The sequence below is a fragment of the Nanorana parkeri genome, unplaced genomic scaffold, assembly GCF_000935625.1.
Source record: "Nanorana parkeri isolate BGI_ZX_2015 unplaced genomic scaffold, ASM93562v1 scaffold594, whole genome shotgun sequence".
NCBI lineage: Eukaryota > Metazoa > Chordata > Amphibia > Anura > Dicroglossidae > Nanorana > Nanorana parkeri.
This window is the reverse complement of record NW_017306862.1, coordinates 307,937-334,228: the sequence shown is the minus strand read 5'-3', so window position 1 is coordinate 334,228 and position 26,292 is coordinate 307,937. Positions and strand designations below refer to the sequence as shown.

The 26,292-nt window shown below is 42.2% G+C and overlaps 1 protein-coding gene across 1 annotated transcript in view; it reads right to left on the bottom strand.

Annotated features, from left to right (window-relative positions):
- The window catches only part of CHD2 (chromodomain helicase DNA binding protein 2), a 72,337-nt gene that overhangs the window by 35,073 nt on the left and 10,972 nt on the right, over positions 1-26,292 (bottom strand). Inside the window, exons 3-11 of the mRNA XM_018562725.1 lie at positions 10,948-11,185; positions 9,295-9,381; positions 7,488-7,546; positions 5,897-6,049; positions 5,146-5,279; positions 3,181-3,406; positions 2,884-2,984; positions 2,399-2,443; positions 1,932-2,110 (exon numbers count right to left, since the gene is read on the bottom strand). Of these exons, the coding sequence (XP_018418227.1) occupies positions 1,932-2,110; positions 2,399-2,443; positions 2,884-2,984; positions 3,181-3,406; positions 5,146-5,279; positions 5,897-6,049; positions 7,488-7,546; positions 9,295-9,381; positions 10,948-11,185 (1,222 nt within the window). The remainder of the gene's footprint in view (positions 1-1,931; positions 2,111-2,398; positions 2,444-2,883; positions 2,985-3,180; positions 3,407-5,145; positions 5,280-5,896; positions 6,050-7,487; positions 7,547-9,294; positions 9,382-10,947; positions 11,186-26,292) is intronic.

Below are 26,292 nucleotides of genomic sequence, written 5' to 3'. Positions count from 1 at the left end.
TGGGATTACAACTCCCTCATCTGTCCTGTAGAGGTGCCTGGACCAGAGTAACACTCTGTACCACACAGTCACACCTACTACGCATTCTGGTGCGGGAGGTATGTTGTGTTGCAATTCATTTGAATGGTACCCCAAATGCACCTCCCACCCACAGTTTGAGCACCCGCACCGGAACGTGCGGTACCGCAATGCCGTGCAGTCCATTGCAGTGGGACTTGGGTCGCGACTTAATGACCAAGGACAAATGTGGGTCCTAAATTATTGGATTGGAATTACAGGTCTTTTCATAAAAATCCTTGGATCCTCTGCCTCCCCTTAGCACAGCACTATCAGTTCTCGCGCCAAGCAGCCATTCAGAATATGCTGCCCAGCGTCGAGTGTCATCTTAATTGCCTTGTGGGATTACAACTCCCTCATCTGTCCTGTAGAGGTGCCTGGACCAGAGTAACACTCTGTACCACACAGTCACACCTACTACGCATTCTGGTGCGGGAGGTATGTTGTGTTGCAATTCATTTGAATGGTACCCCAAATGCACCTCCCACCCACAGTTTGAGCACCCGCACCGGAACGTGCGGTACCGCAATGCCGTGCAGTCCATTGCAGTGGGACTTGGGTCGCGACTTAATGACCAAGGACAAATGTGGGTCCTGAGGTTACACAGGTTGAGAACCACTGCTTTAAACCATTCCTGTAGGGAAATTGCCTCTTTGCTTAGCTCAGCTTGACTTGTGTAAAACATGTAATGATATGCAACAATACTTTATGAATTCATTGTCTGTACGATTGCTCTTTCAAACCTGGGGGTAGAGTCCCAGAAGGTAATACTACTTTAAATTTATGTTTCGGTATTATGTTGATTAAGAAATAGACATCATGATATATGTGTATTACGAGACTGATCTATTACCAAGTTCGAATATATATTTTCAATCCACCAGGGGGCAATGCTTAGTGGTTGGTGCAGGCGTTGGAGGGAAGAGAGAGAGAGGGAAGAGAGAGAGAGAGAGAGAGAGAGAGAGAGAGAGAGAGAGAGAGAGAGTGAGTGTGTGTGTGATCTTCGGGGATAGGTGGGGAGAGGCTATTCAGGGTGGTGCTGCAGGGGCTACAGTATAGGCAGAGGCTGACCATACGACATAGTTTGGATACTTACTCTTGGGTTAATTAAGGCAACATTTCTTATAGAGATTAACCTTATTATAACTTTCTATGCTATTAACAGGATTGGATAATCTTAATGGCCGATGTAGAGATCTTTCAAATCCAAACCGCTGTTGATGACATATTTGGAGGAATCTTAACTTCTTGATAATCTAGGACCCACTAGGCTATTGCATTATATTTTAACAGCATCTTGCTAGATAGGTAAGTGAGGTGCTGGGATAACTGTATCCATATTTTGCTTGTCACCTATTACCATTTGATCATACATTATTTAAATTGCTAGGCTCTGGTAAGGTCATACTGTAGAGCAAGTTGTTCATACCCCCCTGTACTATATTTACCACTTCTGTACTTTCAACTGAACCTGTATGGTCTAGATATTAATACAAGATTATAGGATAGAATTTATGAAGGGGATGCGTGGGCATAGGCTCTTTTTGTAGCATGTGGAGATTTGTAGATTTTAACATTGGTTTCATGATTTTATAATATGTTTATCTAATAAAAATGTATTTTATATAATCAAGTGGTCATCACTGTGCCTAAAAAGTCTGCATCTTTGTCTTTCTTTCTACTATAAAACTTAGGATGTGGCACAATTGAACCCCCTGCAATACACAACGGTTTTATGGTCATGTCGTGTACAGCAACAAAAAACAAAGGAAAAGGAGGTCTCAAATTCAGATGAATCTTATCTATAAGATGGACACTTGAAATGGCCAATGACTGTTTATATAACCATATGAAACAAAAATACACTCTAATACCTTGCAGTCTTTCACTGGAGTGTTTTTTGAGTTTTCACGGTTGTTGAAGCTGTCAATGCAGTGCTGGAATTTCTTCCCAACGAGGGCTCCGTCTTCCCAACTGGACTCGGCATAGGGGAGACCCATCCACTTGCACAGGTACTCTGGTTCATTGGAGGTGGAGTTTTTCCGGCTGCGGACTGGAGTACATTTTAACATTGTAAATCACCTGTCACTTCCTCCATAGCAGGTGAGGCATATAGGTACATATTTGTGTTCATATAGACACATGACTGCATTTTTTTTTAAAGCAGTCTAGCCCTGATTTAATCTAGCTGAAACTAAATTAAGAAAATAAACATTTTAGATAAAACAGTACATTGCTAGATGTAAGCCACATTAATGTCTATTTAACATGTCCCTCCAAAGATTGTGAATAATATTCCAGGTAACTCAGTCATGCAGAGCATGTAAGGTATTAGGTTTACCTGGAACGTCAGAATGTCCAGTAGCAGATTTACCAGTCTTGACAGCTGTAAAACAATGAATAGGGTATGATAATTGGCATCCTATATACATTTTTCCTGTAAAGCAGAGATATATATATCTATTGAGCGATCTCTTCTATATGTATCTATATACACACAGGTCTGTGACTATATCGGCACCAAAATAGTCCCATTTAAAGATGAATACATCACAGATGTATGAATGAAATTATCCATGAAGGAAGAGTTCAGGGAAAAATGGAAAGTGTACGAACAGAAAGAAGTTGTAGCATAAGCATATGGGTGGTATTCCAAAGTCAGAATGAAATTCAAGAGTTTGTAAAGCTCTTAAAGTGAAATCAAAGTAATTAGCTACTATTTTAAGTAAGATCATTTTATCCCCATAGAGCCAGTAGATCTGCTCGGAAGCTGTTATTTAAGGACAAAGCCATGGATTGTATCTAGCCTGTTATAAAAAGCCTTACCTATGACCCTCTCAACGATTTGATACTGCTTATTCAGTTCTCCTGCTAGTTCCTGCTGGCAGTTATAATACTCTACATCTTCAGGGGAAACTTTTGATAGCCTGGAAATGGAAAGTAAAGCAAAGGAGCAAAAAAAAATTATCTTTAAAAATAGGACTATAACTAATTAAATGATTATATATAAAGCAGAATACAAAAACCATAATGGATAATATACATCATAAAAACTATATTGCGGTAACTCGGTACTATCAAAGTGATGTTACTGACAACTGTACAATCACACTCAGACAGTACCATTGCTTAATTTCGTCATCCTTCTTCTTAAAGTTCTCCAGTTTCTTCAGGCCTTTCACCTTCTGCTGCTGGAGGGACTCTTCACTCTCCCATGTGCTGTGAATGTAAGACCAGCCTTTCCATTTGATGAGGAACTGTTGCTCTGCTTCATCTGTTTCTGGATTAAAGTCAGCACATGGATCCCCATTGGCTTCTGTAGCATATACAGTTGTTGAGGCTCCAATTGCTAAAATCAGATATTGGTAATAATAAACAAGTTATATATGTTCATAGATGTATCACACATACCACATATTTACTCATAAGCAAGTCAGTACATAGTCACATGATTATGTGCCCATCACTCCATGTATGCTGCTTCAACAACCATAGGTGACTGGAAGCAGCACTGTTAAGCCCATGTCAGAATACCCAAAAGGAGCTAGTAGCTGCTGTGTTTAGCTGAGAATTTTCCGACCTGCTCCTTCGATCAGCTGATCGAGGGATGCTGGGCAGAAGGGCATCAACAGCTGCACCCACTGTGCAAATTTTGGCTGATTCATCAACAACTGGCCTACTTGAACTACTGGGGAAGCAGAATTTCTGCTACAGGTTTCTGCACGTCTGCTAAAAATTCAAAACAGAAATAACCCAGTATAATCCAGTAATGAGTTCTCCCCTCTCCACCCCCAAGAGGGAGAGGAACTATTTGAGGGTCTAATAGTACAGTTTCAAGCAATTATATTTTAACACAGGAGACTATCATTAGGATTAATTTACAAGAGTTCTGCTCTAAGTACTTTGGACATGCTGACTGGACCATTTGGCAGAGGTGGAATAAACAGAACTGATGGTGCTTCTCAGGGTTCATGTAACCTTATGGAAAGCAAGCCCATTTGTTCCTGACCGTCCCATACAGAAAGCAGTACAAGTGGCTAAAACAATGCTATTCAATATCCCCATAAATATACATTTATTATATCTTAGACATAAACTAGACATAAGATATGCTTATACATTTCATGGCAGACACAAAAATAGATTGTCTATGATATTTTGAGGGTCTGCCGGGAGACTATCCCATTCACCAATGTGAATGGGATGTGCTATGACAGATTTGCAATTTATATCTTTGAATGGGGTGTTATCAAGGATTATGCTCTGCAGCTATCCAGTTAAGCTGGAATTGGTAAGGATTCCTGTTATTACAGAACATTATTGATATTGTCTCTTTACTGTCTGTTGAGACAAAATGCCACAAACAGCTTTTGGCGACTGCTAGATTGCAACCATTTTTTCTGAGATTTGTATACTGTGTGTAGTCCTTGGAGCCCCATTATATTTTACTGAGCAATTTGATTACATGTCAACATTTTAATCGGTCTATTAAAAGTTATATCTCACTTTATAATGTGTGTGTCCAATATCTCACTTTCTACAATACCCGATCAGTATCTTGAAATGGAATACACAACTTTGTTTTGATTCAAGATCTTTTTTAGAATATACTAATTTTCTCATAAGAATACACGTCTCCTATTTGTAAACAGTCCCGGAGTGCAGCTTAAGGACCAGTCTAAAATGTTATTTTAAACCTCCTCTTGTTTTTACTTGTGGATCCTGCCACTGTTGCTTATAATTCACTAATTTCCTGTGGAGGGCAGACAACTCTGTAATACTGCTCCTGAATCTGCAATAGCAGCATTATCAGTCTCTCTGCTCACAAACTCCCCATAGCACAAAAGATTGCCCTCAGTGGTCAGTGCTCTAACACTCTAAAGGCATTTTCAAGTTAGAGCAAGTGTCATCAACCCCACCTTGAGAGGTCTCAGTGGTCATGTGATTGCAAAAATGCAGGGGGAAAAAACAGTACTTACAGCATAAAAAAAAACTATGATAACTGAGTAGTTCTATCCATGGAAGAGCAGTTGAGCTGTGATTCATGTTAGACCACAAACATCATACATCACAGTGCATGGCACCAACCTCCTTTCTTTCCAGTCCTGGAGTCCATTACTTTCTCTATAGTTTCATTGTTATCTTCTTGTTCATCTACTTCCTCCCCAGCCATTTCTATCAGATCATCAGAATCTGTTTCAAAGTCATCATCCTCTTTGCAGCTACAACAATTTTTTTTTTTCATACATCTATACAGTCTTTTGGATCTATATTGAAACTTATTAAAATATAGATACAGAGGTCATCACCCAAACACGAGCTCTGCTGTATTTTACACATGCAGTGCCTTATCAAAGATTAACAACACAGGGACAGCCCATCTAAATAATGCAAACTGCAAATCAAAAGGATCTGGCCAGAAGGGCTGTCCCCCATATGGTTGTCACAAGGTTGGAAGCACAGAGTTGACTAAAACTATAATGCTACGGCATACAATACAAAGACATTACCCCTCACTAGATACATGTGAATGCAATAATCTGGCCATATAGTATATGTTAACTATGATTTATTTTCTAAAGGCAGGAACTGTCCCTAGTTTCCCCAAGTGCTGATAGCAGAAGAGTAATGTAAATTGGGAGTTATTTTTCAATGGAAGTGGTATGCCCAGCAGTAGAGGGGTTCCCTGGACTTGTGCATGTATCCCTCTTTCTTTCAAAGTATAAACAGAACCTATAAAAGTTTATCCACCGACTTTCCACATCCACGCTGCAATAAAATATTACAAATTTACAAATTGTGACAACAGGCCAGTGTCCGAGCATTTTGGAGCTCTTACCTAACTTTTTTAGCTACTCTGCGTCTTGTTTGCCTTTTAGGCGTGTCATCATCATCGTCATCATCGTCGTCATCATCATCTGAGGATTCTGTCCTCCTCTTCTTTCCACGCTGAGGCCTTTTCTGATTCCTCCAACCAGCCATGGATGAACCCCTGAAAACACAGAATGAAGTGTCTACTTTGCTAAATTGCAAGTATGAAGGAAACATCAAATGGAAATGCTAGACAGCTAAATACATAGGATAAAAGTATATAAAGAGTAATCCTCAGCTTTTTTGTGATCCTGCCACTACAGGCTCTCCCATATTGGTTGTTTATGAGTACATTTTCATTGTTTTTATATTCAAATAAAGTCGTTTTTACACTATGTAGGTGCTCCTTGTGCTTCTTTTCTGTTAGATACATTAGGAAACCACTTTACCTGTCAGAAATGTATAAAGAAATGCACATACTTGCTGTGCCCCAAGGACCAGGGCCGGATTTCCCAACAAGGCTCAGCCTCGGGGCGGCAGGGAGTAGAGGGGCAGCAGGGGTGTGGAATTCCTATCTCCTGATGCCCGGGACATGCAGTTCCAGGCGCCGGGCAAGTAGTTGTTTTCTACATTTAGCCCAGCTTCGGGCAAGCAGAACTAATTGTACAGCGGGGAAGCCATCGCTTGTTTTATACAAGTGATCTCGGTGATGTCGCTGAAATCACTTGTATGCAGTCTGTCCTGGCCTTGGGGCAGCAGAGAGAGTAAATCCAGCCCTGCCAATGACCCTTGCTGTGCTATCAGGTTCCACTGCATAAGGAGAAAGACAACGCTTTTCAACCGTTGTGCAGACTTCATACCTCTACCTCCTGTCTGTACTTTGATAGTGCTGAGCTTTCAACCCTTAGGATGCCTATCCTAAATTTTCTCACTTTTACACTGCCTAAGTACTTCCCCCAAATCCAGCTGGCAATGCAAAGTTGATTAAGATTTTCAGCAAACTGAGAAAGATTTCCAGATCTTTCAAAAAAATACAGAAGTGTTTCCATGACAAAAAAAAACATTCCATCTACCTTTTTGAGGCAGCCCTCCTTGGTCTAGTTTTACGTTTCTCTATTTCACTGTCTCCACTGCTAGCTTCTTCATCATCATCCTCATCCTCATCATCATCATCATCATCCTCCTCAGAATCGCTTTTCTTCTCTCTGTCAAAGTAAAGGTGAAATAAACATAAAGCTCTCTGTCATATGTTTAAAGGACAAAAAGAATGCAAAGAAAGCACTTCTGCCTTGCAGTGCTGGGGGTCCCTGGTTCGAAGCCCGGCCAGGGTCACTATCTGCAAGGAGTTTGCATGTTCTCCCTTTGCTTGCGTGGGTTTCCTCCGGGTACTCCGGTTTCCTCCCATATTCCAAAGACATGCTGGTAGGTTAATTGGCTCCTCTCTAAGTTGGCCCTCTATGTATGCATGTGAGATAGGGACCTTAGATTGTAAACTCCCTGAGGGTAGGGACTGATGTGAATGTGCGACTATGTAAAGTGCTGCGTAAATTGTCGGCGCTATATAAATACCTGTAATAAATAAATAGATCTGAATTACCAGTAACCACAAAAATACTCACTTCTTGCGGGTGCTTCTAAGGCTTCTTCTCCTAGGGCTTTCACTTTCAGAATCCATGCTCTGTTAACCATATTTTATATTTTTAATACATGTGTATTCAACTCATTTTACAAACACAATGCAAATCAACACTGGTTCAACTATACATTATTTGAGTTACATGTCAAATCCTCTAAACAGGTATTGAGAGATTTAGAATGAGTGGAGTATGACATAACATTCCTCTACCTGCCATTAGTTCAGAGGAAAGCACTTCCTGGATCCATCACCCTTCCCTACCTTTCCGGAATATAGTTAATCTTGGAGCTTCTTAAGGCCCTTTAAAATACTGAAGCTCTTACCAGAAGAAACACATTCCCTGTTGGGTTTTAAAAAAGAAACTTAACTACTTAAAGATCAGGGTGTTACACTCCCTTCCTGGCCAGGCCATTTTTCACTATTCAGCACTGAGGTACTTGCAATGCTGTAGTGAAATTCATTTTATATCATTTTTTGGGGAGAGATAGCATTTTATTTTGGTAGTTTTTATTAACCACCACAATTTTTTATATTTTTTACCATATAGTAAGTACAGAAAATTTAGATTTTTTTTTTTTTACATTTGAAATTACATTTTTTCAATGTTTTCCCTACGTTATATTATGGGACATTTATTACTACCCAAATTTTTGGGTAAAATATAAAACATGGGGTCATGTTCGTTAAAACGACACCAAACGCATCAAGCCTTAAAATTGCCCCCGCCCGCAAAATCCTAAAAAAACGACCATACCCAAAATTGGCTCAAGGCGACGCATTTAGAAGCTTTTACCACTCATCAATTTAGTGTTAACAGAGATTGATGGCCCTAGAATTATTGCTCTCAATCCGACGTTCACAGTGAAATGTAACATGTGCTGCGCAATCGTCATTTTCGCACATAGGCGCACCCAACGCATGTTTGTATGTGGGGAGGGGGACATTAGCAATTTTTTTGTTTTAAAAAAAAAAAATTTTGTCACTTTAAAAATAATTAATGCTTTTTTTATTTTTTTTACACTTAACTTTATTGCCATCACATAGTGGGCCAACAAGTCCCTTATGTGATAGCCAACTTACAGTGACAGGTCCTCTTTATGGAGACATCAGGGGTCTTTAAGACCCCTAATGTCACCTAGGGATCCCCAGAGAAGGTGATGAAGCAGAGATCTGCTTCACCAGCTTCTGTAGCCAGGAATGACAGCTGAATGCGGAAGTGATGTAATATACATAATTCCTGCGTTCAGAGACCAGAGGGAAATTGTGTACAGATCTCCCTCTGATCTACCACGGGGCACAGCGGAGCTCGGGATCGGTGGCAGAAGGGGGGGCCGCACACCCACATGCAAAATACAAGTGATCGGGCGGCTCTTCAGTTCTTGGGGGCGGGGAAGGACGTTTTAAAATGCTCACCTGCATCTAGAAGGCTCCCGTCCGGCTGTTTATGTACGGCCGCTGGACGGAAAGCAGTTAAAAATAACTTGGCCAGCCTCTATGGTCAAATGCCCCACTTTGATTGAAGCAACACTAGTGTGTAGGACAGCTTTAGAAGACAGCACCAGGATTTGTAAGTGGTCCTGGCCAGAGGTTAATCATAGACACCTACACAGGTGTGTGAAATGTACATTCGCACACACACACTGTGCCATCATCCTTGCTTGGGAAAATCACCCTTTACATGAGCCAAAAACTAAACGCAGTTGTAGATCTGCATTTTCCTATACTCAAATATCAACAATTACACCAAAATATGCAGAAATTCAAGAACATCCCACGAGTTTACTTCTTACCTCTGCTTTAGTATTAAACCTCGATGGCTCTTGTCTACTCCGGTTGGACCTTCTAACTCCATATACATCAGGGTATTCCTCCCACATCTGTAAAACAAAGACAATGTAAAGAGAGATCTGATTCACATTCTGTTAGCCAATGCTTATCAGAAGAATCCAAATAACCAAGACTATAGCCCAAAAAACTGTAGTCAAGGAAAGTAACCAATATTAAAAGGAAAACAAAGCTCTGATTTTATGTTATTAAAGATATAGGGCCTTGTTCTGTAGGCAGAGCTAACAATGTTACATCCAGACTAGTTTCCCAATAGAGATAAGATAGTACATCTTAAATCTTCATCCATTCATAACTATGTTAGGACACCAAGGCTATTGATCACTGACATCCAAATATCTCTTGTGCCCCTGGGATCTATTTCCAAGCAGTCTTATTCCCCATATTTCCCTCAAACCAGTCCCTACACAGCACCACACAGGTTTTTCTTGGAGTGAAACATGCTGCGTAACTTTCTCTCTCTCTCTCTGCTTCGTTTATCACAAATGTTCAACCACATTAAAAATTTCAAGTAAGGTCTGAACGACCAGCGGATCAGTCTCTGTGAGAAACACCTTAGTACTGACATGGCTTACTCCCTTCTTTTTTATTTTTAAAATTGAGCTTTCTACATGTGATTGACATGAAGAATCCTACACGGGTGTTTTGAAAGACTAGCTCTCTTGCATTACAAGCAGGGGGTTTCGATCATTAGATTACAATCAAAATGGACCTGGGGTGGACTTCTTCACCATGGCAATGCCTTGGTGAAAACCAGAAGTACTTAACCAGTAGGATGTGAGCCCTGCATATAGCTCAAAGCTTAAAGACTATGTCATTATTCTGTGTATGTTGAGATGAAGATGTTATGTTAATTTTAACAATAAAGCAAATGTTTTTGCTACCTTTCTTTTCAAACTTTCTGCTAATTCTGTGCCTCAAACAGGGCCAATGCCTTGCTCTTCCTCTGAAACTTCTGGTAGTGTTCGAGGCTGCTGTTCCATATGGATACAGTTGTGCCCCCTCCCAGTTTGCTTCTTGGAAGTCTCCCTCACAAATCCACAGGCTTCCAAAGGTCTGCTTTCTCCTGCTGAACCAGCAAGAGAAACAGTGATAGGCAGGGATAAGGGAGTGGACAAACTGCAGACAACAGAGCAAGTGGAAGTGCCACGTAGAAGCATTGTGGCCAGACTAGCAACTGGTCAAGCTGCTTCTAGTCGGCTGCTACGTGACTATTAAATACGTGATTGTTGTGGATTGCAGTGCTATTTTGAAAAAAGGAAGGCAGCTATAGTAAACTGATATACTCTTTTTAGAACCACTCTTAAGTTGGCCGTACGTTGCTTGAACTTTGGGTCCTGCTGACTCGACCAAAATTCCCTGTGTCGCCCTGGAGGCACCACTCCGGGCAACAGAAGTTGTTTTTTCAATCTGCTTTGTCAAAGAAGCCATACACTCCTATATGTGCCCATGGTACAGGATGTTATGGGTTACTGCACTTTGCCCACCATCCCCGTTCCTTTGTACTGGAATGCTGAATAGCCCATATGCTTGTGCGCACACAGGAATACTGAGACTTCACAAGATTTACTTCACAAATCCCCTCAAGAACGTCTTGCCTTTTTCACATCCGCCAATCTCTCCTTTTTGGGAAGATTCTTCTGTTTTGTATCGGTTGCTGCATCCTGGGTTTTGGAGCCTGCAGAGTCGCATTCTGATTCAGACTGACTCTCTGAAGACACAGAGCTGCTATTGGATTCACTGGCCTGCTCACTTGCCTGCTCACTTGCTTGCTCGCTTTCTGATTGGCTGCCTGATTCTGACGCGGAGTGATTAGACTCTTCTGAGGCCGAATGACTAAAAAAAAAAAAAGAAGAACAAAAAGCAATGCAGAAAAACCATTACAAAATAACTCAGCCAAAGGTGAATAGCTATTAAAGTACTTCAATATCTAAAGGAATAGGTTTGCTGGAATAAAACAACCAAAAAAAGTATCAGAATGAATTCCCCATTTGAAATGAATTGCAGCTCCCCCATTAAGAAGCGAATAGTAAAGTATTCCTTAATACTATTCTACAAATTTACATAATACATAGACTGAAATTTCAGAATTGTGTTACTCTCATTAACATACAATGGAGAAGCCTAGGTTGTAATGCTTTAACCTCTCACCACCCCCCTCTAACATTACAAAGAAAGAGAAGCAAGTTTACATTTTTACCCTTAAAGGAGAACTATGGGGTTAAGGCTTTTCCCCATAGTTCTCCTTAGGGTAACGGGAGGACACAAACTAGCGTCCTCCCATCACCCTAGGCTACTGCTCGCGGTATACTGAGACGCCGCAGCTGAAGCGGATCCCGACAATTGTGACGGGATCCGCCCAGCTGCGTGACTGACAGCTGTAGCTCTGACAGCTCTGCCTATCTAGTGGCAGAGCAACCTGTCCCCGCCCCCCCCCCCGTCTGTTCCGCTAGCCAGCGCTGGCGGAGCGGAGCAGGGGGAATCCAGCCCCTCCCCTGTCACGGCAGAGAGCCGTGACATGATCCAGAGGTGAGCGAACGCTGGTATGTGTTCGCTCACCTCCCGATCTACTGAGCCGACCTGTGACAGTCTCATTGTCACAGGTCGGCTAGAACTATGAGGTGAGTGAAAAGCACTCATCTCATAGTTCTCCTTTAAGCAGTCAAGAAACCCTAACCCTTCCCTAAAAAAGGGAATATTGAACATTCGCAGAATGTACAGGTTGGTTTTTAATAATGCTTCATTTATAATAAATTAGTTTCTAACACACATTATGAAAACACATTTTTCACAATGCACAATAATAATAATTTGTATAATTAACTAGTTAGGGTAAAGGACTATTTCACTAGTCGATGTTTTGAGTTCATATTTGCACCAGTTCTGTCAGTGTCAGAGGTTTCTGTACCATGTACCTGAATCTGATGCTATTTACTACACTTGTCATAAATATAAGAAACTGTTCTTGTCAAAACAACTGTCATTTCCCTGAACTCCAGGAGCAGATTAAAGACAATACATTGCAATGTAAACATGGCAGATTTTACAATGCAGGATGCAACAGACAAGTACACTGCAGGTTGTGAGTGTCATGCTATACGGCGTGTAACTCAGTACAGCAGAATGATGCCGCGTACTAACAAATAGGGAAAGGAAGATTAGATGAGACATAAATGCACACAAGCCCAATAAAGCATGACACTGAACATGATGCCTCCTCCTTCCAAAGCCATTTATTGTGTTCTCATAGCAAGTTAATGTCATGTCCTTACAATTACTTCATTTAAATCAATAAAATGAAACCTTTATGTAAGAATAACACACATGGGTGTTGTATTACTTCTAAATGTCGTAGACAGTCGTGCTGACTTGGTAAATTTGCATGCCATAACATGAAGCAACAGCAGAGTGCAGCACAAACAAGCTGAGGAAACTCACAGAGGATTAAAGGGCTGGGAGGCCATTTTGTAACATAATCCAATCACATGCTGTGTCCCGGCAGCTGCTGTGCTGAACCAAAATGGAGAATCTCACACAGCATGCCTGCAGTTTTGTGTGTTTAGGAGACGCGGGCCTTTCTTGGGAAGTCATAAATATTGCAATAATAAACAGAAAAGTATTCACAAACAATCAGGGAACCATACATGATTGCTGAAATAGGGAAATGCATTCCCATCACTCTGACATGGTAAAAATAGTAAGGCTCAAATTTCAACAGGGGGAGGAAGAAAGCTCCAAATTCTCCTCCGTATGAGTCACTCAGTTTGATTACATAAGCAGAACATGAAGGTCTGAAACATGAACGCTTTGCTATTGTTGGTAGGAAGATTTACCAGCAACGCATTTAATAACCACAAGAGAAATGCCTATACAAACTATTGCCAAGGCTATAGACAGATAGAAAAACTGTGCACAAGCTTTGTGTCTTTCCATTCATAGTGTTCTATGCCAAAAAAAGGTTTACAAATACAGTGTCAGATGTCAAACCCATATAAGTATTGGATATTGGCACATATATGGCAAAAAAAAAAAGATGGTCTCATAAAAAAACATGCTCTTAAGTTCAATTGCTCATGTGACATTTTCCTCAAAATCGTACAAATAACTAATGACAGAGTAAACTTTACGCTGGCCACACCCTTCAAGATCAGATCCTACATTACGTGTGTATGCTCAAATCTGGAAGATTCAAGCCTTAAGAGGCCATAGACATATCGTTTTTTTCTGGATGAAAAAGAGAACATGGGCCAATTCCCCCATCGCCGGTGTTCTATCAAAATCTCCAACTACCTCACTTCTGTTGCTCAGAAAGACTGGAGCTCTGTATAGTGGTGGTGTGCATGCGTGCATAGCGTTTTCAGAATTCTCGTTGAGTTGCCAACTGCTAAATATTGTTAAAATGCAGCTGGAGATTTCGACGGGTTGGAGCTTTCGATAAAACACGGGTATCCGCGGCTGATAGAATACCTGAAAAGTGATTGCATCTGATTGGCTGCAGTCACTGTTTGGTCAACAATTTTCTGCCCGGTTGAGCCTGGTGGTGCCAGCAAGGCCACCCACGGTTAGAATTTCTAATATATTACCAGCTTTAGTTGAAATTAAAACGACAGATTATACAAGGGGCACTAGAAATCATACTATGCTATTCATATATATTGGCCTCTGTTTGCCCGTTGTGGGCACAGCTTCCACAGTTTAGATCCTCTTTAAAGCAGGCCACATGGCAAATATACTAAGAAAAGATTCTCCTTCTAGTGGCTCTCTGCATGGCTGATTATACGCTGCTTAATAAAAGCAAGCAATGCTCCAGATTTCAAGCATAGCTTGAGTTTCTGTACTGTTCTTCAGTTCTGTACTATATCTAGCAATGAGTCCTTCAGGCAATCGGAGGCATTCATTATCGTACAGGGAGATATTTTTAGCAAAAATCTCCCTGCAAGGGGATCCGGATCCTTCAGTGGAGAAGAGTAAAGGATACAGAGTTCCACACACTTCTTGTTATTAGCATAGATCATGCTGAGTCCTTTGTTTAAGGTAACCATTATCAACCAAGGCCTCTGGGGTGAAAGGGAACTAAGGACTCTGATGTAAAGGGGGCTCCTTATGTGAAGGGGGAAATTCTGATGCTGGGCTTATAATCTAAAGGAAGGGGGGCTTCTGATGCGAAGAGGGCTCCTAATGTAAAGGGGGCTTTAATGTGAAGAGGGAACCCCACCTTTGTGCTTTTGCATGGGGCCCCCTTCTAAAATGCATACCCGACCCCATCTGGAATTCGTTTTTTACATTTTTGCCTGGGGTGCCCACAGATTTTGCATACTTTTAAGGGTTCTGCGACTGAAAATACGTTGAGAAATGCTGCTTTAAGGACAGGTAGATATCTGCCTATTAATGATGGCCTTAAGCTAGCCATTTTGCCGATTCAGCAAGAAACTTGGGCTGTGGGTGGCCCTGTAGCACCAATCAGTTTGACATGAATTTGATTTAAAAATAAACTGAGCTGGGTGGAAAATTATTGAGCAAATAATGACTGCATCATATCAGATACAGTCACTCTTCCGGTATTCAGATGGCTGCAGGTGCTGGCTGTTGGAATACAATAGCCAGCAGTGGAGAAACTGCTATTTTCTCTCACTCAGCCCAAGGGCTATGCTGTATGGATAGCTCTAGTGCCAGCACAGTTATGACTCATACTAAAAAAAACAAAAAACTAAACTATCGAGACTAACAAAGGAGTTCCCATTCTGAGCACTGTAAGGACAAAAACTATCAGGATTCAATATCTGCACAGAAAATTCCCCGAGCTTATAGAGTATGGGTAGATAACACCACAATGGTTAAAAGGGAATTTCCGCCTTTGACCTGATAAAAGAAAAACATTTGAATGTATTATTTTTTTTTGCATTGGAGCCAGTAAAGCATTGCAATCATGATCTGTAGATTGCGGGTGCAATGTTCTGGCTCCTGCACACTCTTCCCCCCATGTCTGTACCTTGACACTGCCATTAAAGCTGGCCATACACTATGCAAATTGTGGGTGGTTCTTGAAATTCACACAGTGAGTGCCGCTGTCAGCACCCTTCCGTCCCTGGCATGCCAGAAGATCGAAGGAGCCAGTTGGAAAATCTTCAGCCGAACAGAGCTTGCAGCCAACCAGAATCGGTTATATTTTCTTTATTTGGCCCATGGGTTGAACAAAGAAAATATAACAGTGTATGGTCAGCTTACATAACATGGGCAGAAGGAGGAATGAATGGACTACAAGCACAGTGATGTCACTGCACTTGTATTCCATTGAGAACGACAAGCCCCTCTGCCCATGGTGCATGGACTTGTTTCTCCTTTCACATATGCAACTCAAAGGGTCTGTGAGTGGATGGTGCAGCTGTGGGGTCAGAGCCATGCACAGCTGCGCCAGATTACTGTGCAATATAGGTAAGTGGGGGCTGGGGGTAGGAGGTGTGGGAGGGGTTGCCCCTGAACATGGGTTTAACATGAAGCATGATCAGAAAACGTAGAATATAAGGAAGAAAAAACACAATCATTCAGTTTTAGCAGCTACAATAAGGTTTATTTATAAATTATAATATTGAATATTTTTGGGGGGTTGATAACATGTTGTAGTCCTTGGCTTTATTTTCTGTAGAAGGGCCCGGCAGGCAGAGTGACATGCCTGCCAGGGAAAGAATTAGATGTACAGGACTGGTGGAAGAGAGCCAAAGAAGTGTGTGAGACAGCAGGGTGTACGGGTGTTCCTTAGTGAGGTGTAAACAGGCAGGAAATAAAGACGTCTCTCTTTAATAGCTGTTTCATCAAACCCAATATATCTATGCACTATTATATGGAGTCATAAGATATACTGGCAGAAAGAGAGAAATACATAAAAACACTGTTGCTCTGCAGTCAGGGCCGGTGCTGGACTATTTTGTGCCCTAGGCAAGACCAGCTACTTGCACCCCCCCTCCCGTGGCGTAACCCCCAATGCCCCCGACGCGGCCTCATTCTCTTGCCAGCTAGCTTCTACAGGCGACAGGTGGATGTAAGCAGCCAGGAGCAATAGCCAGACTGCTATTGGCTATTTAAATCTGAAATAGAAAGGGGGGGGGCACCATGAGGGGGGTGAGTGAACAAGGCTGAGCCCTAGGCGGCTGCCTAGTTTGCCTAGTGGCAGCACCGGCCCTGTCTGCAGTTATTTTAAAATCTTACATATATGCAGCTTTAAAATAACAGGATAGAAGCTATCAACTAGCCCTTGTGTTCACATTTGTTCCTTAAAGTGTATTTCCACTTTTGCAGTCAAATTGGGATAATACAGACTTTATATGTGTTACATGTTCTCATTCACATAACAGAACTTAGACAAATATTTAAACATTTCTTCTTAAATTTTAAGTTCTTTTTACTTGCTTAAAAATTCTACCATAGCTTACCGCCTATGTAATGTTAAGAAGGGGGCTGTGCAAAGTTATGTTTACTCTAATGAACCCTGTCTGTACTGTGCTGGCAGATTATTATTATTCAGGATTTATATAGCACCAACAGTTTGCGCAGCGCTTTACAATATAAGGAAGACATTATAGATCTCATTATCAGTTACAAACTAGATTTGAACACTGTCTGTCCTATCAAAGGGTTAAAGGCTTAGAAGCATTGTATGGTATTGAGGGGAAGCTCAGTCTGTCCCTCTAGTTTCACATTCAAGCTGCTCAGAGTAGCCTGGAATCTGCACAAAGGCCTTCTCCAAAGAAACAGCTAAAAGGTAAGAAATATATATTTTTTAAATATGTGAAAGTATGCTGTGTGAATGGGAACAATTAACAAACATCTAGTGGGGTTTCTCAAATTTGACTACAAAAGTAAAAGACACTTAACTTCACTTCTATATGTCCCTCCCAAAACCTTCCAGTCCGCCAGCTTCACCTGTTTTGACTGGCACAGGGGTGTGTACTGGAATCTCATGTAATTCGAGGTGAGGCCAAGCCTGAGGGCAGTATCAGAGTGCAGCACAGCAGAAAGTAAATCATTAACTCGCTTACAAGTAAAGAATGGTGGTATAAAATGTTATTTAAGGTTACTGTAGTGTATATTATTGTTCATTTCGTAAGTTCATGCGCACATTTATTTATGTACATACTTCAAGTCAGAGAGAGGAAATTAGGCGGTCTCATTTAAATGCATAGTCCACCTTTCCAACCCCTTCCTTGGACATGAATGGCAGGGTTCTTCATCCTGCAGCATTCTTTATACTTTTGAATTCAATGTGGCTGTGTGAGCAGGATCTGTGCATGAAAAGACTACAAATTCTATCTGCCACTGTGGCAGAGGGACCCGATCTCAATGGAGTATTATATTGTAAAGCGCTGCGCCAACTGTTGTCGCTATATAAATCCTGTATACTAATAAGTGCGGCAATATCATAGTTCATTGATTACTTCCTCCAGGCCCATAACCGAATGTCCATAGCTTGGTGTAAATCTGGGGCTGGAGACACAGTCTGCAGCAGCCTGGGTACTGCACCTGCAATCCACTGATAAAACAGGCTTCAATACAAACAATAATACAATTAATGCATATTTTTCTCTTATATCAATTGTGCGCTTTTTTATTTAGACGGGGTGGACTATGTCTATGCCTGTTTCTGTCTATTACCATTTGCCTGTAAAGCCGTCCAGCTAAAATGTTTATCATACTACTTGAAACAGACGGTTTACAGCATGTACGCTTGAAAGAGGTTCTCTAATTTTTTTCCACCTTTTAAAAAAAAAATCCACCCTCCATGCACCTATTTTTTGAGAAAGTCCCCCTTATATTTACTTAACCCCAGGGGTATTCTGGCTGGTCACATGGTCCTTCAACTCCCAACATTGGGCAGTCTTTAATATTGCAGAAAGCAGCTTCAGTATTGTATTGTGTGCCCAGTCAGACATGGTGATGCACCCGGGGGGGTGTGTCCATGATGACCTGGGGGCTCACAGGAAGTGGGTTGAATGATGATGGTCAGCATTGGAGAGAAGGTGGAGATTTTATATATATATATACACACATATATATACACACACACACACACATACACATATACATACATACATACATACATTGTGTATATATATATATATATATACACACACATGCAGACATACACACACACAGTAAACTCTCTGCTGACCAGTATTCAACTAACCGGAACTCACATCTGACTGGCAAGAAAAACCCACTGTGCACTCACTGTCCTGCCAATCTACGACCTTGTAGGAGAGGGAGAGAGGGCTCTGCAGCATGGGAAGGTAGAGGATCGGGACCAAAGATTGTGATTGCCCCTGTATTATCCTGGGAACAAGTGTCTGAACAAGAGTACAATGCTCATGGATTACAATATACTGCAGATCTCCAGTTCCACTGTCAGGCAGCCACAGTGCACGCAGCATTACAGCACCTGTATTACAGCACTGTACTAAGTGCATCTGTTTGTCTTAAATTTTCTTTTGGTTACTTTATTTCAATATTAATATGAAGTCATAGAGTTTATGTTATGGAATGGTATAGTATGGGGAGTAGCATTAGTTAAACCTATTTTTAATAGTAACTCTCAAGCTACCAGAAGCTACATTTATCCAGAATCTAGCAATCCCCGTGGATTGCTAGATTCATTTATGGGCAATTTTTATATTTCAGAAACTGGAGTTTCGTTTCAAGCAGCAGAAAATGGGATTTGTAAAATCAAGCAACAATCCTATTAAATCAGTCACAAACCTGGGCAATTTCAACAGAGCATGTAAAGTAAAAAGAAGGCCGCTTGGGATGAACAGGTTCAGGTTTACCTACAGAAATTCTGAGATTTGCATGCAACTTCAGCTGCCCAGATCTCTGTGACATGCGGGTAACCTGCTCAAGCAATTTATAATCAAATGCAGAGTTTGCAATGCCCTGATGTCACGGGTTTATGTTTCATTTGCCTTAGTACTCCTTTTTTTGTGCTGCCTTGCTGTATATTAAACTTGAATAATCTCCAACACAGAGGTGTTTGGTTTTTTTTTGCTCCTTTTATTTTAACAAGGTTAGTACACCTAAGGGCCCATTCACACATGCATTTGGGGTAGTCTCACAAATTGCTCCATAAAAGATGCCCATACACTGTACGACTATCGTACGAGAATCGCGGGAAATCCCGCGATCGTACGATAATCGCAAAGTGTTTGGAAGGCGTGCGACCATTTCTACTGTACGGTGGCACGTCTTCTGTCGAACAAGCAGGCTGGAAAACCCGCCGAGGGTTAGTGGGCGCATGCGTGCACTGCCCGTTGAAGCATTGCAGTCATCGGAAGCCCGCCACTCAAGGGGGCGGGCTTGCAATGATCGCAAGTACGATCTGCCTTTCCAAGATAGGCAGATCGTACGTTTTTTAAAATTACTTTACAACCCTCGCAAGACAAAAGTCTTGCGAGGGTTGTAAAGTGTATGGCCACCTTAAGACTCAAGCAAACAGCTGTAGAAGGGAAGTGCTACACAAAGCAATGACAGCTGACGGGGACAACAGTCATTCACATCTAACTGGACACGCTGTGACTACCTGCAGATGATTGCCCCTGAAAACAAACTGTTTGGATCCATGGGCAATCATTTATTTTTGATTTATTAAGGTAATTAAATAGTGCTGACAATTTATGCAGTGCATTACATAGTGCACATTCACATCAGTACCTGCCCTCAAAGAGCTTAGAAATCGAAGGTCCCTACCTCACATGCATACAGGGCCAATTTAGACAGGAGCCAATTAACCTTCCAGCATGTCTTTGGAATACCCGGAGGAAACCCACGCAAGCAGAGAGAACATGCAAACTCCTTGCAGATAGTGATCTGGCCAGGATTCGAACCAGCTAACCAATACGCCACTGTGCTGTCCATCATCCACTGACAATCACAACATGTCTGATTACATGCAATTTGCCAAGGGCGCTGTCATTGCTTTGTATAGCACTTCCCCTCCGCAGCTGGTCACGAGCCACACTGAGCAATTTGTGAGCCTGCCTCAATGCATGTGTGAATGGGGCCTAAATGTGTTTATACATGCCAAAACATTTATGTGCTCATATACTTCCACTTGGCAGCACTGGGGGTCTCTGGTTTAAATCCCGGTCAGGACACTATCTGCAAGTAGTTTGCATGTCCTCCCTGTGCTTGCGTGGGTTTACTCCAGGCACTCTGGTTTCCTCCCACACTCCAAAGACATGCTGAAAGGTTAAATGGCTTCTGTCTAAATTGGCCCTATATGAATGTGAGATAGGGACTTTAGGTTGTAAGCTCCTTGAGGGCAGGGACTGATGGGAATGTGCAACTATGGAAAGCACTGTGTAAATTGAGGCGCTATATAAATACCTATACTAAATAAATAAAAATATGAAGTCTATGTTGAAGCCGTAGCCAGTTGTGAATACATTTTCTGTTACATGCTTCTTTAATTCTCATTACTGGGATCCTGTGGGTAGGGTTAGGCTAGGGGTACACAGGTGAGTAAATCGCTTTGCGACTGAGAAATGTAATTGATTTTTAATGGTTATCTCATTCTCATTGCTTGGATTTCAGTGTGCTGCACAAGAGGCGACTGCCAAGGAATAATAGCAATCACCTGTGCCGCCCTAGCTGGAATCTCTGCTATTGAGAGATATAACTAGTTGTGTCCCATCATCATTAGCAGAGCACTGATTTTAATGCATTGCAAATGAGGATACTGCCATCAAGCAGTTAAATATTTCAGAAGCAAAAATAATTAAGAACACAGATGGCTCAATCACTGTTGTGACCAGGTAGATACAATTACCTGTCCTGCCGCAGTATAGGAGAACAAGAAATACGCCGTGCTGGAATACAGGTTTGAAGAGGTTATCAATATCCCTCGTGTGTGGCTAAATTGATTTCCATGTGCACCTTGCTTCAAAGCTGGTTATGAGTTGATGAGTGCGTTTGCCATTTGTTTTGCTTGACTAAATTGATTTCATCTCTGGTGTTTCTGCATATGCAAATGAATACAAATGAAGCAACACAAAGCTCTGGAAAATACTGCAGACACAAACAATATTAGCGCAGCATATATACTGAGTGGACAGATTATTATGACCACCTGACGTTTGTAGGCAAATTAGCTATAATTAGCTATAATTTCGCGCTGAAGTTGCTAGAGGGCCAGACTATTATAAATAGGGAAGCAGGTTGTTTACCACGACAGTAGAAGTGATTTCTTTCTGAAGATATGGGTAAACAATGCGATTTAACAGCCTTTGAACGTGGGATGATTGTTGGCGCTCAGAGCCATGGAGCGAATATCAGCAAAACAGCAGAATTTGTTAAATGTTCAAGAGCAGCTGTTGTTAAAGTGTTTAAAGACTGGACTGTCAGCTGAAAATCTGGGTCTGAACGTGCCAATTGTGGCTGCCAGCGACTAGTCAATGTTAGGGCAGAAGGGAGAGTGGCAAGACTGGTACAAGACAACATAAGGGCAACAGTGCATCAAACTACTGCAGATCTTAAATCAGTGATCTCTGAATGCACTGTTTGCCGTACACTGCATTGTATGGGATATGGAAGCCGAAGACCTGTTCGAACACCTTTGCTGTCTGCAGTTAACAAGATAAAACGTCTCCAATTCGGACAGGAGCACAACGATTGGACAGTCGAGCATTGCAAAAATTTCCCAATGGGGATGGCTTCTTTCAACAAGACAATGCGCCATGCCACGGTGCTCGTATTGTGCAGGAGTGGTTTCAAGAACATGAGGGAGACTTTACCTTGCTTAGGTGGCCCCGATAATCACCAGAGCTCAATCCAATTGAGCATTTGTGGAACGAAGTTGAGAGCCATGAGGCAGCTTGTTCCACAACCATCAAATCTCACAGAAATGGACAGTGCTATTCATCAGGCATGGTGTCAGATTCCTCGCATCACCTTTCAACATCTCGTGGAGTCAATGCCAAGAAGAATCGCCGCAGTATTGAAGGCAAAAGGTGGCCCAACGAAGTACTGATTTGGTGGTCATAATAATCTGGCCACTCAGTGTATATCACAAATCAAGTTGAAACCCTGAATAATATGGATGGGCGCTTTGCAAATTTAGAATGTGAATTGAAATGTACAGACTATGGGATATTAACCTACTGGTTTTATTATTGTTTTACCCTGAACCCTTTAAAACCTGACCCTTACACAAAAGTTAGGCCCCCAGACCCATACTTCCCCCGTCTTCTCTTCTACTATCACTCCACCTGACGCTGGGATCGGCACTAAAGCTCCCAGACAGTCGATCAAAACAATGCAGCACTAAGCTGCCCACAAATGATTCCGAAATCTAGTCAGTACATCTATATGATATCCCTAACAGCGATTGTTTTCCCTGAGACAGGCCGGCACCTGCTTCACTCCCTTATCTACCTATTACCTTGTATACCTAATATTTTTATTGATGCAAAAATGCAAGAAGGTAAGCTTGTCAAGCACCTATCAACAAACAGTCCAGCACCTATTATCTGTAGGTACCTTTAGAATCATTTGATTGCCTACTGACTAGTTTTCCCTGCTGTGTACATATTAGCCAGGCTAATCATGATCAGCCGCGTCTGACTCAGGCCTCATGCACATGGGCCTCCTATGTAAAACACAGACCTTATATGGGAAGTATAAACAAAATGTTATGCTTCCCAGCCCACTTTTTTCTGTTTAGATATTCCTGGGTTTGGACACGTTTACACAAATCTACATGCGTTTAGCCATGTAAAACCAAGCTAAACAGTCCCGCTAGATAGAAAACTCTTGTTTGTGTAAATGCACCTAAACATCTATGTGTTCATTCTGCCATAACAAAGAATGACATGTTTCCAGGTAAGTTTATAAATAAGCATATATTTGAATTACCGTGTGACAAGGCCTATTGAAGAGGTTAAGTATTCTTCAAAGATCTTACTTAAAGGAGAACTATGGGGTCAGTGTTTTTCCCCATAGTTCTCCTTTGGGTAACGGGAGGACACAAACTAGCGTCCTCCTGTTACCCTAAGCTCAGTATACCGCGAGCTACAGCCCGCGGTATACTGAGACGCCACAGCCGGAGCGGATCCCGACTTAGACGACGGTATCCGCCCAGCTGCGTGAGTGACAGCTGGCTGTGCCTATCTAGAGGCAGAGCCAGCTGTTCCCGTCCCCTCCCCCGTCCGTTCCGCCAGTCAGCGCTGGCAGATCGGAGCGCGGAGAGGGGAATCCAGCCCCTCCCCCTGTCACGGCAGAGAGCCGTGACAGGATCGAGAGGTGAGCGAACCCGGTATGTGTTCGCTCACCCCCTGATCTACTGAGCCGACCTGTGACAGTCTCATTGTCACAGGTCGGCTAGAACTATGAGGTGAGTGAAAAGCACTCACCTCATAGTTCTCCTTTAAGGAATTAACCCTTGCAGTGGGGCTACCCACCCGTTAATTGCTTGTTTTGGTCTAGGGGTTGGACTAAATAAGATATACTTAAGCGGATCCTCGGTCCTGCTGGCTACTATTATTATTATTATACAGGATTTATATAGCGCCAACAGTTTGCGCAGCGCTTTACAATATAAGGAAGACATTACAATCACAATACAATTTAAGACAAGATGGTAAGGAGGGACCTGCCCGTGAGTGCTTACAATCTAAAAGGGAGGGGGAAGTGATACATGAGGAGGTACTAGACCGGTTCCCCCCAGCCTCTTGTTCCCCAGGCTTCAGTGGTCTTAGCCCTGCTGATGTCATCATGTCTAATGCAGGTCCATTCACCTGCATTAGGCGTGAGGACACCAAGGGACATTCCATAAGAGGGAGAGAGAGGTGAATGCGGATTGTTGCAGGACCAATGATCAGGTGAGTTTATCTTCTGTATTACAGCCCCTAGACCAGGGGTAGCCAAACTCCGGCCCACCAGCTGTGGTGGAACTACAAATCCCATGAGGCATTGCAAGATTATCACAGCCAGACATGACTCCCGCAGAGAGATGCATCATGGGATTTGTAGTTTCACCACAGCTGGAGGGCCGGAGTATGGCTACCCCTGTCCTAGACCAAAATGAGCAGTTAACACTTGCAGTGTGCCAGGAGCCCCGCTGCAAGGGTTAATTTTAGCTCTCATTCAGCCCTATGGGAAAAATCCCTCTACTAAAGGAAGGACAGTGTCAGCACCATTTCAGAGATGATTTCAGGATTTACAGCCGAGTGATACACAAATAAGATACATTTTTGTTAATAGTTAAGGTACTTGAATGCCATTTTCACTTTAAAACTAAACCAAAAGGTCCACAAGGTACAAGCCCTGGAGGAGGTTGCACCTTCACAAACAAATCAGCAGTGGAATCCATCAAATTTCTATGCTGAGTGGTGTACATTTACAATTCTGTCATCCTGCAACAACATTTTAATCATTGAAGCTTGAAAGTCAAAACTCTTATCTAGCCTGGACCCTACTTTCTATGCCTTTGATCGCTCCTGAATTATATACATGCGATTTATGAATGTTCAGTGCATTGGTCTTTTATGCTATTCCAATCTATGTATAGGCCATTGTCCTATGTCCCCTGCTATGTCAGGTCAAACAGTCCAAAGTGCAGAGAAAACACATACCTTGTAGTCGTAGTCTCATATTTTCTATTGTGATAAGCAGGATTTATTTTTCATATATTTACTTTTAAGTTACTTAGTATCGGAAATGTCTCCGCTAAGCAAAGTGGAATCACTTGCCGATGCTACAAGACTGCCAATTTACGTACCAGGCAAAAATCTGCCTCACAAACATGAATGGGTGTTGGCTAACCAGGGAGTAGCAAGACTGAAGACAATTTGTAGTTTCTTTATTTTCCATGTCTTGAACTCATTTAGTTGTGGAGTGATCAGTGTATAAATAGATCATTAACAAGCCAACATATGATTACCATAATGAAGGGAAATTTATCAGAGTTAAATCTTCATGTCAGGTCCTTTGAAAACTGCATAAGAATGGGCAGAACATAAACATCTATGGCTTGTTATAACCCGCCATAGGCAGATGTCTATCTTAGAACAGCAGAACAGGAAAGATCTGGGGCCCACAAATCAGTGCACTGCTGGAAAACACTGTGATAATTTTCCCAACTTGGCAGGAACGGTGTATTTAGGGAAAAAAGTTTACCAATTCCCTATAGAAAAGGGAACAGTAGGTGATCGGTGGCACTGATGCATTACAATCGGTCAGAAATTCACTACATGAGAAGATTTTTGAAGTACCTGAAGAAATTATCAGTTAACTCCTACATGGCCCAGCTGCTGCAAGCAATGATCAAAACTGACCATTTGTTTTTATCAGGCATGACCGTTTGTGTGTGTTTTGGGGGAGGGGGAGGAAGCAAGGACACTGGTTTATAACAGGATCTCGAGGATCAGTGAGCTTTTCTCTACAGCTTTCTCATAGGATCTTTGCTGTACGTCTGTTCAGCACTACCTGCGCATACACACTGCCGACCACGTTCAGCTTCATGAAATGTCCACTGTCAGATGGGCTTTTCACTGAAGTGCATTGAGCCCACACATGTAGAACTGTGCAGACCTTGGATAAAACGTTTGTTTGGTGCCAGGCAGGCCACACAGTGAGGATCGCAAAAGATAGAGGATGAATAGCAGTAGTTTACATGTAGACTAGATCAGGGCTCAAAATTTGGGTCTCCAAGTACCGGTCCGCGAGCCGGTACTATGTTGCCCACAGCCAGCTGACATGTCAGACACACGGTCGCAGACTGCGTACCTGACTTGCGGGAGAAGCTCCATGGTCTGCATCTGTGTCGGATGCAGACCGCAGAGCAGCTCCTGTCAGCTCCGGCTTCCTTCGGCCGGAGCTCTGACAGTTCTGAGCTCCTGTCGAAAGAAAGAATGTATGTGAGCAGGATCGATCCCTGGTTATCTGGGGGTGATAGTGTGGTC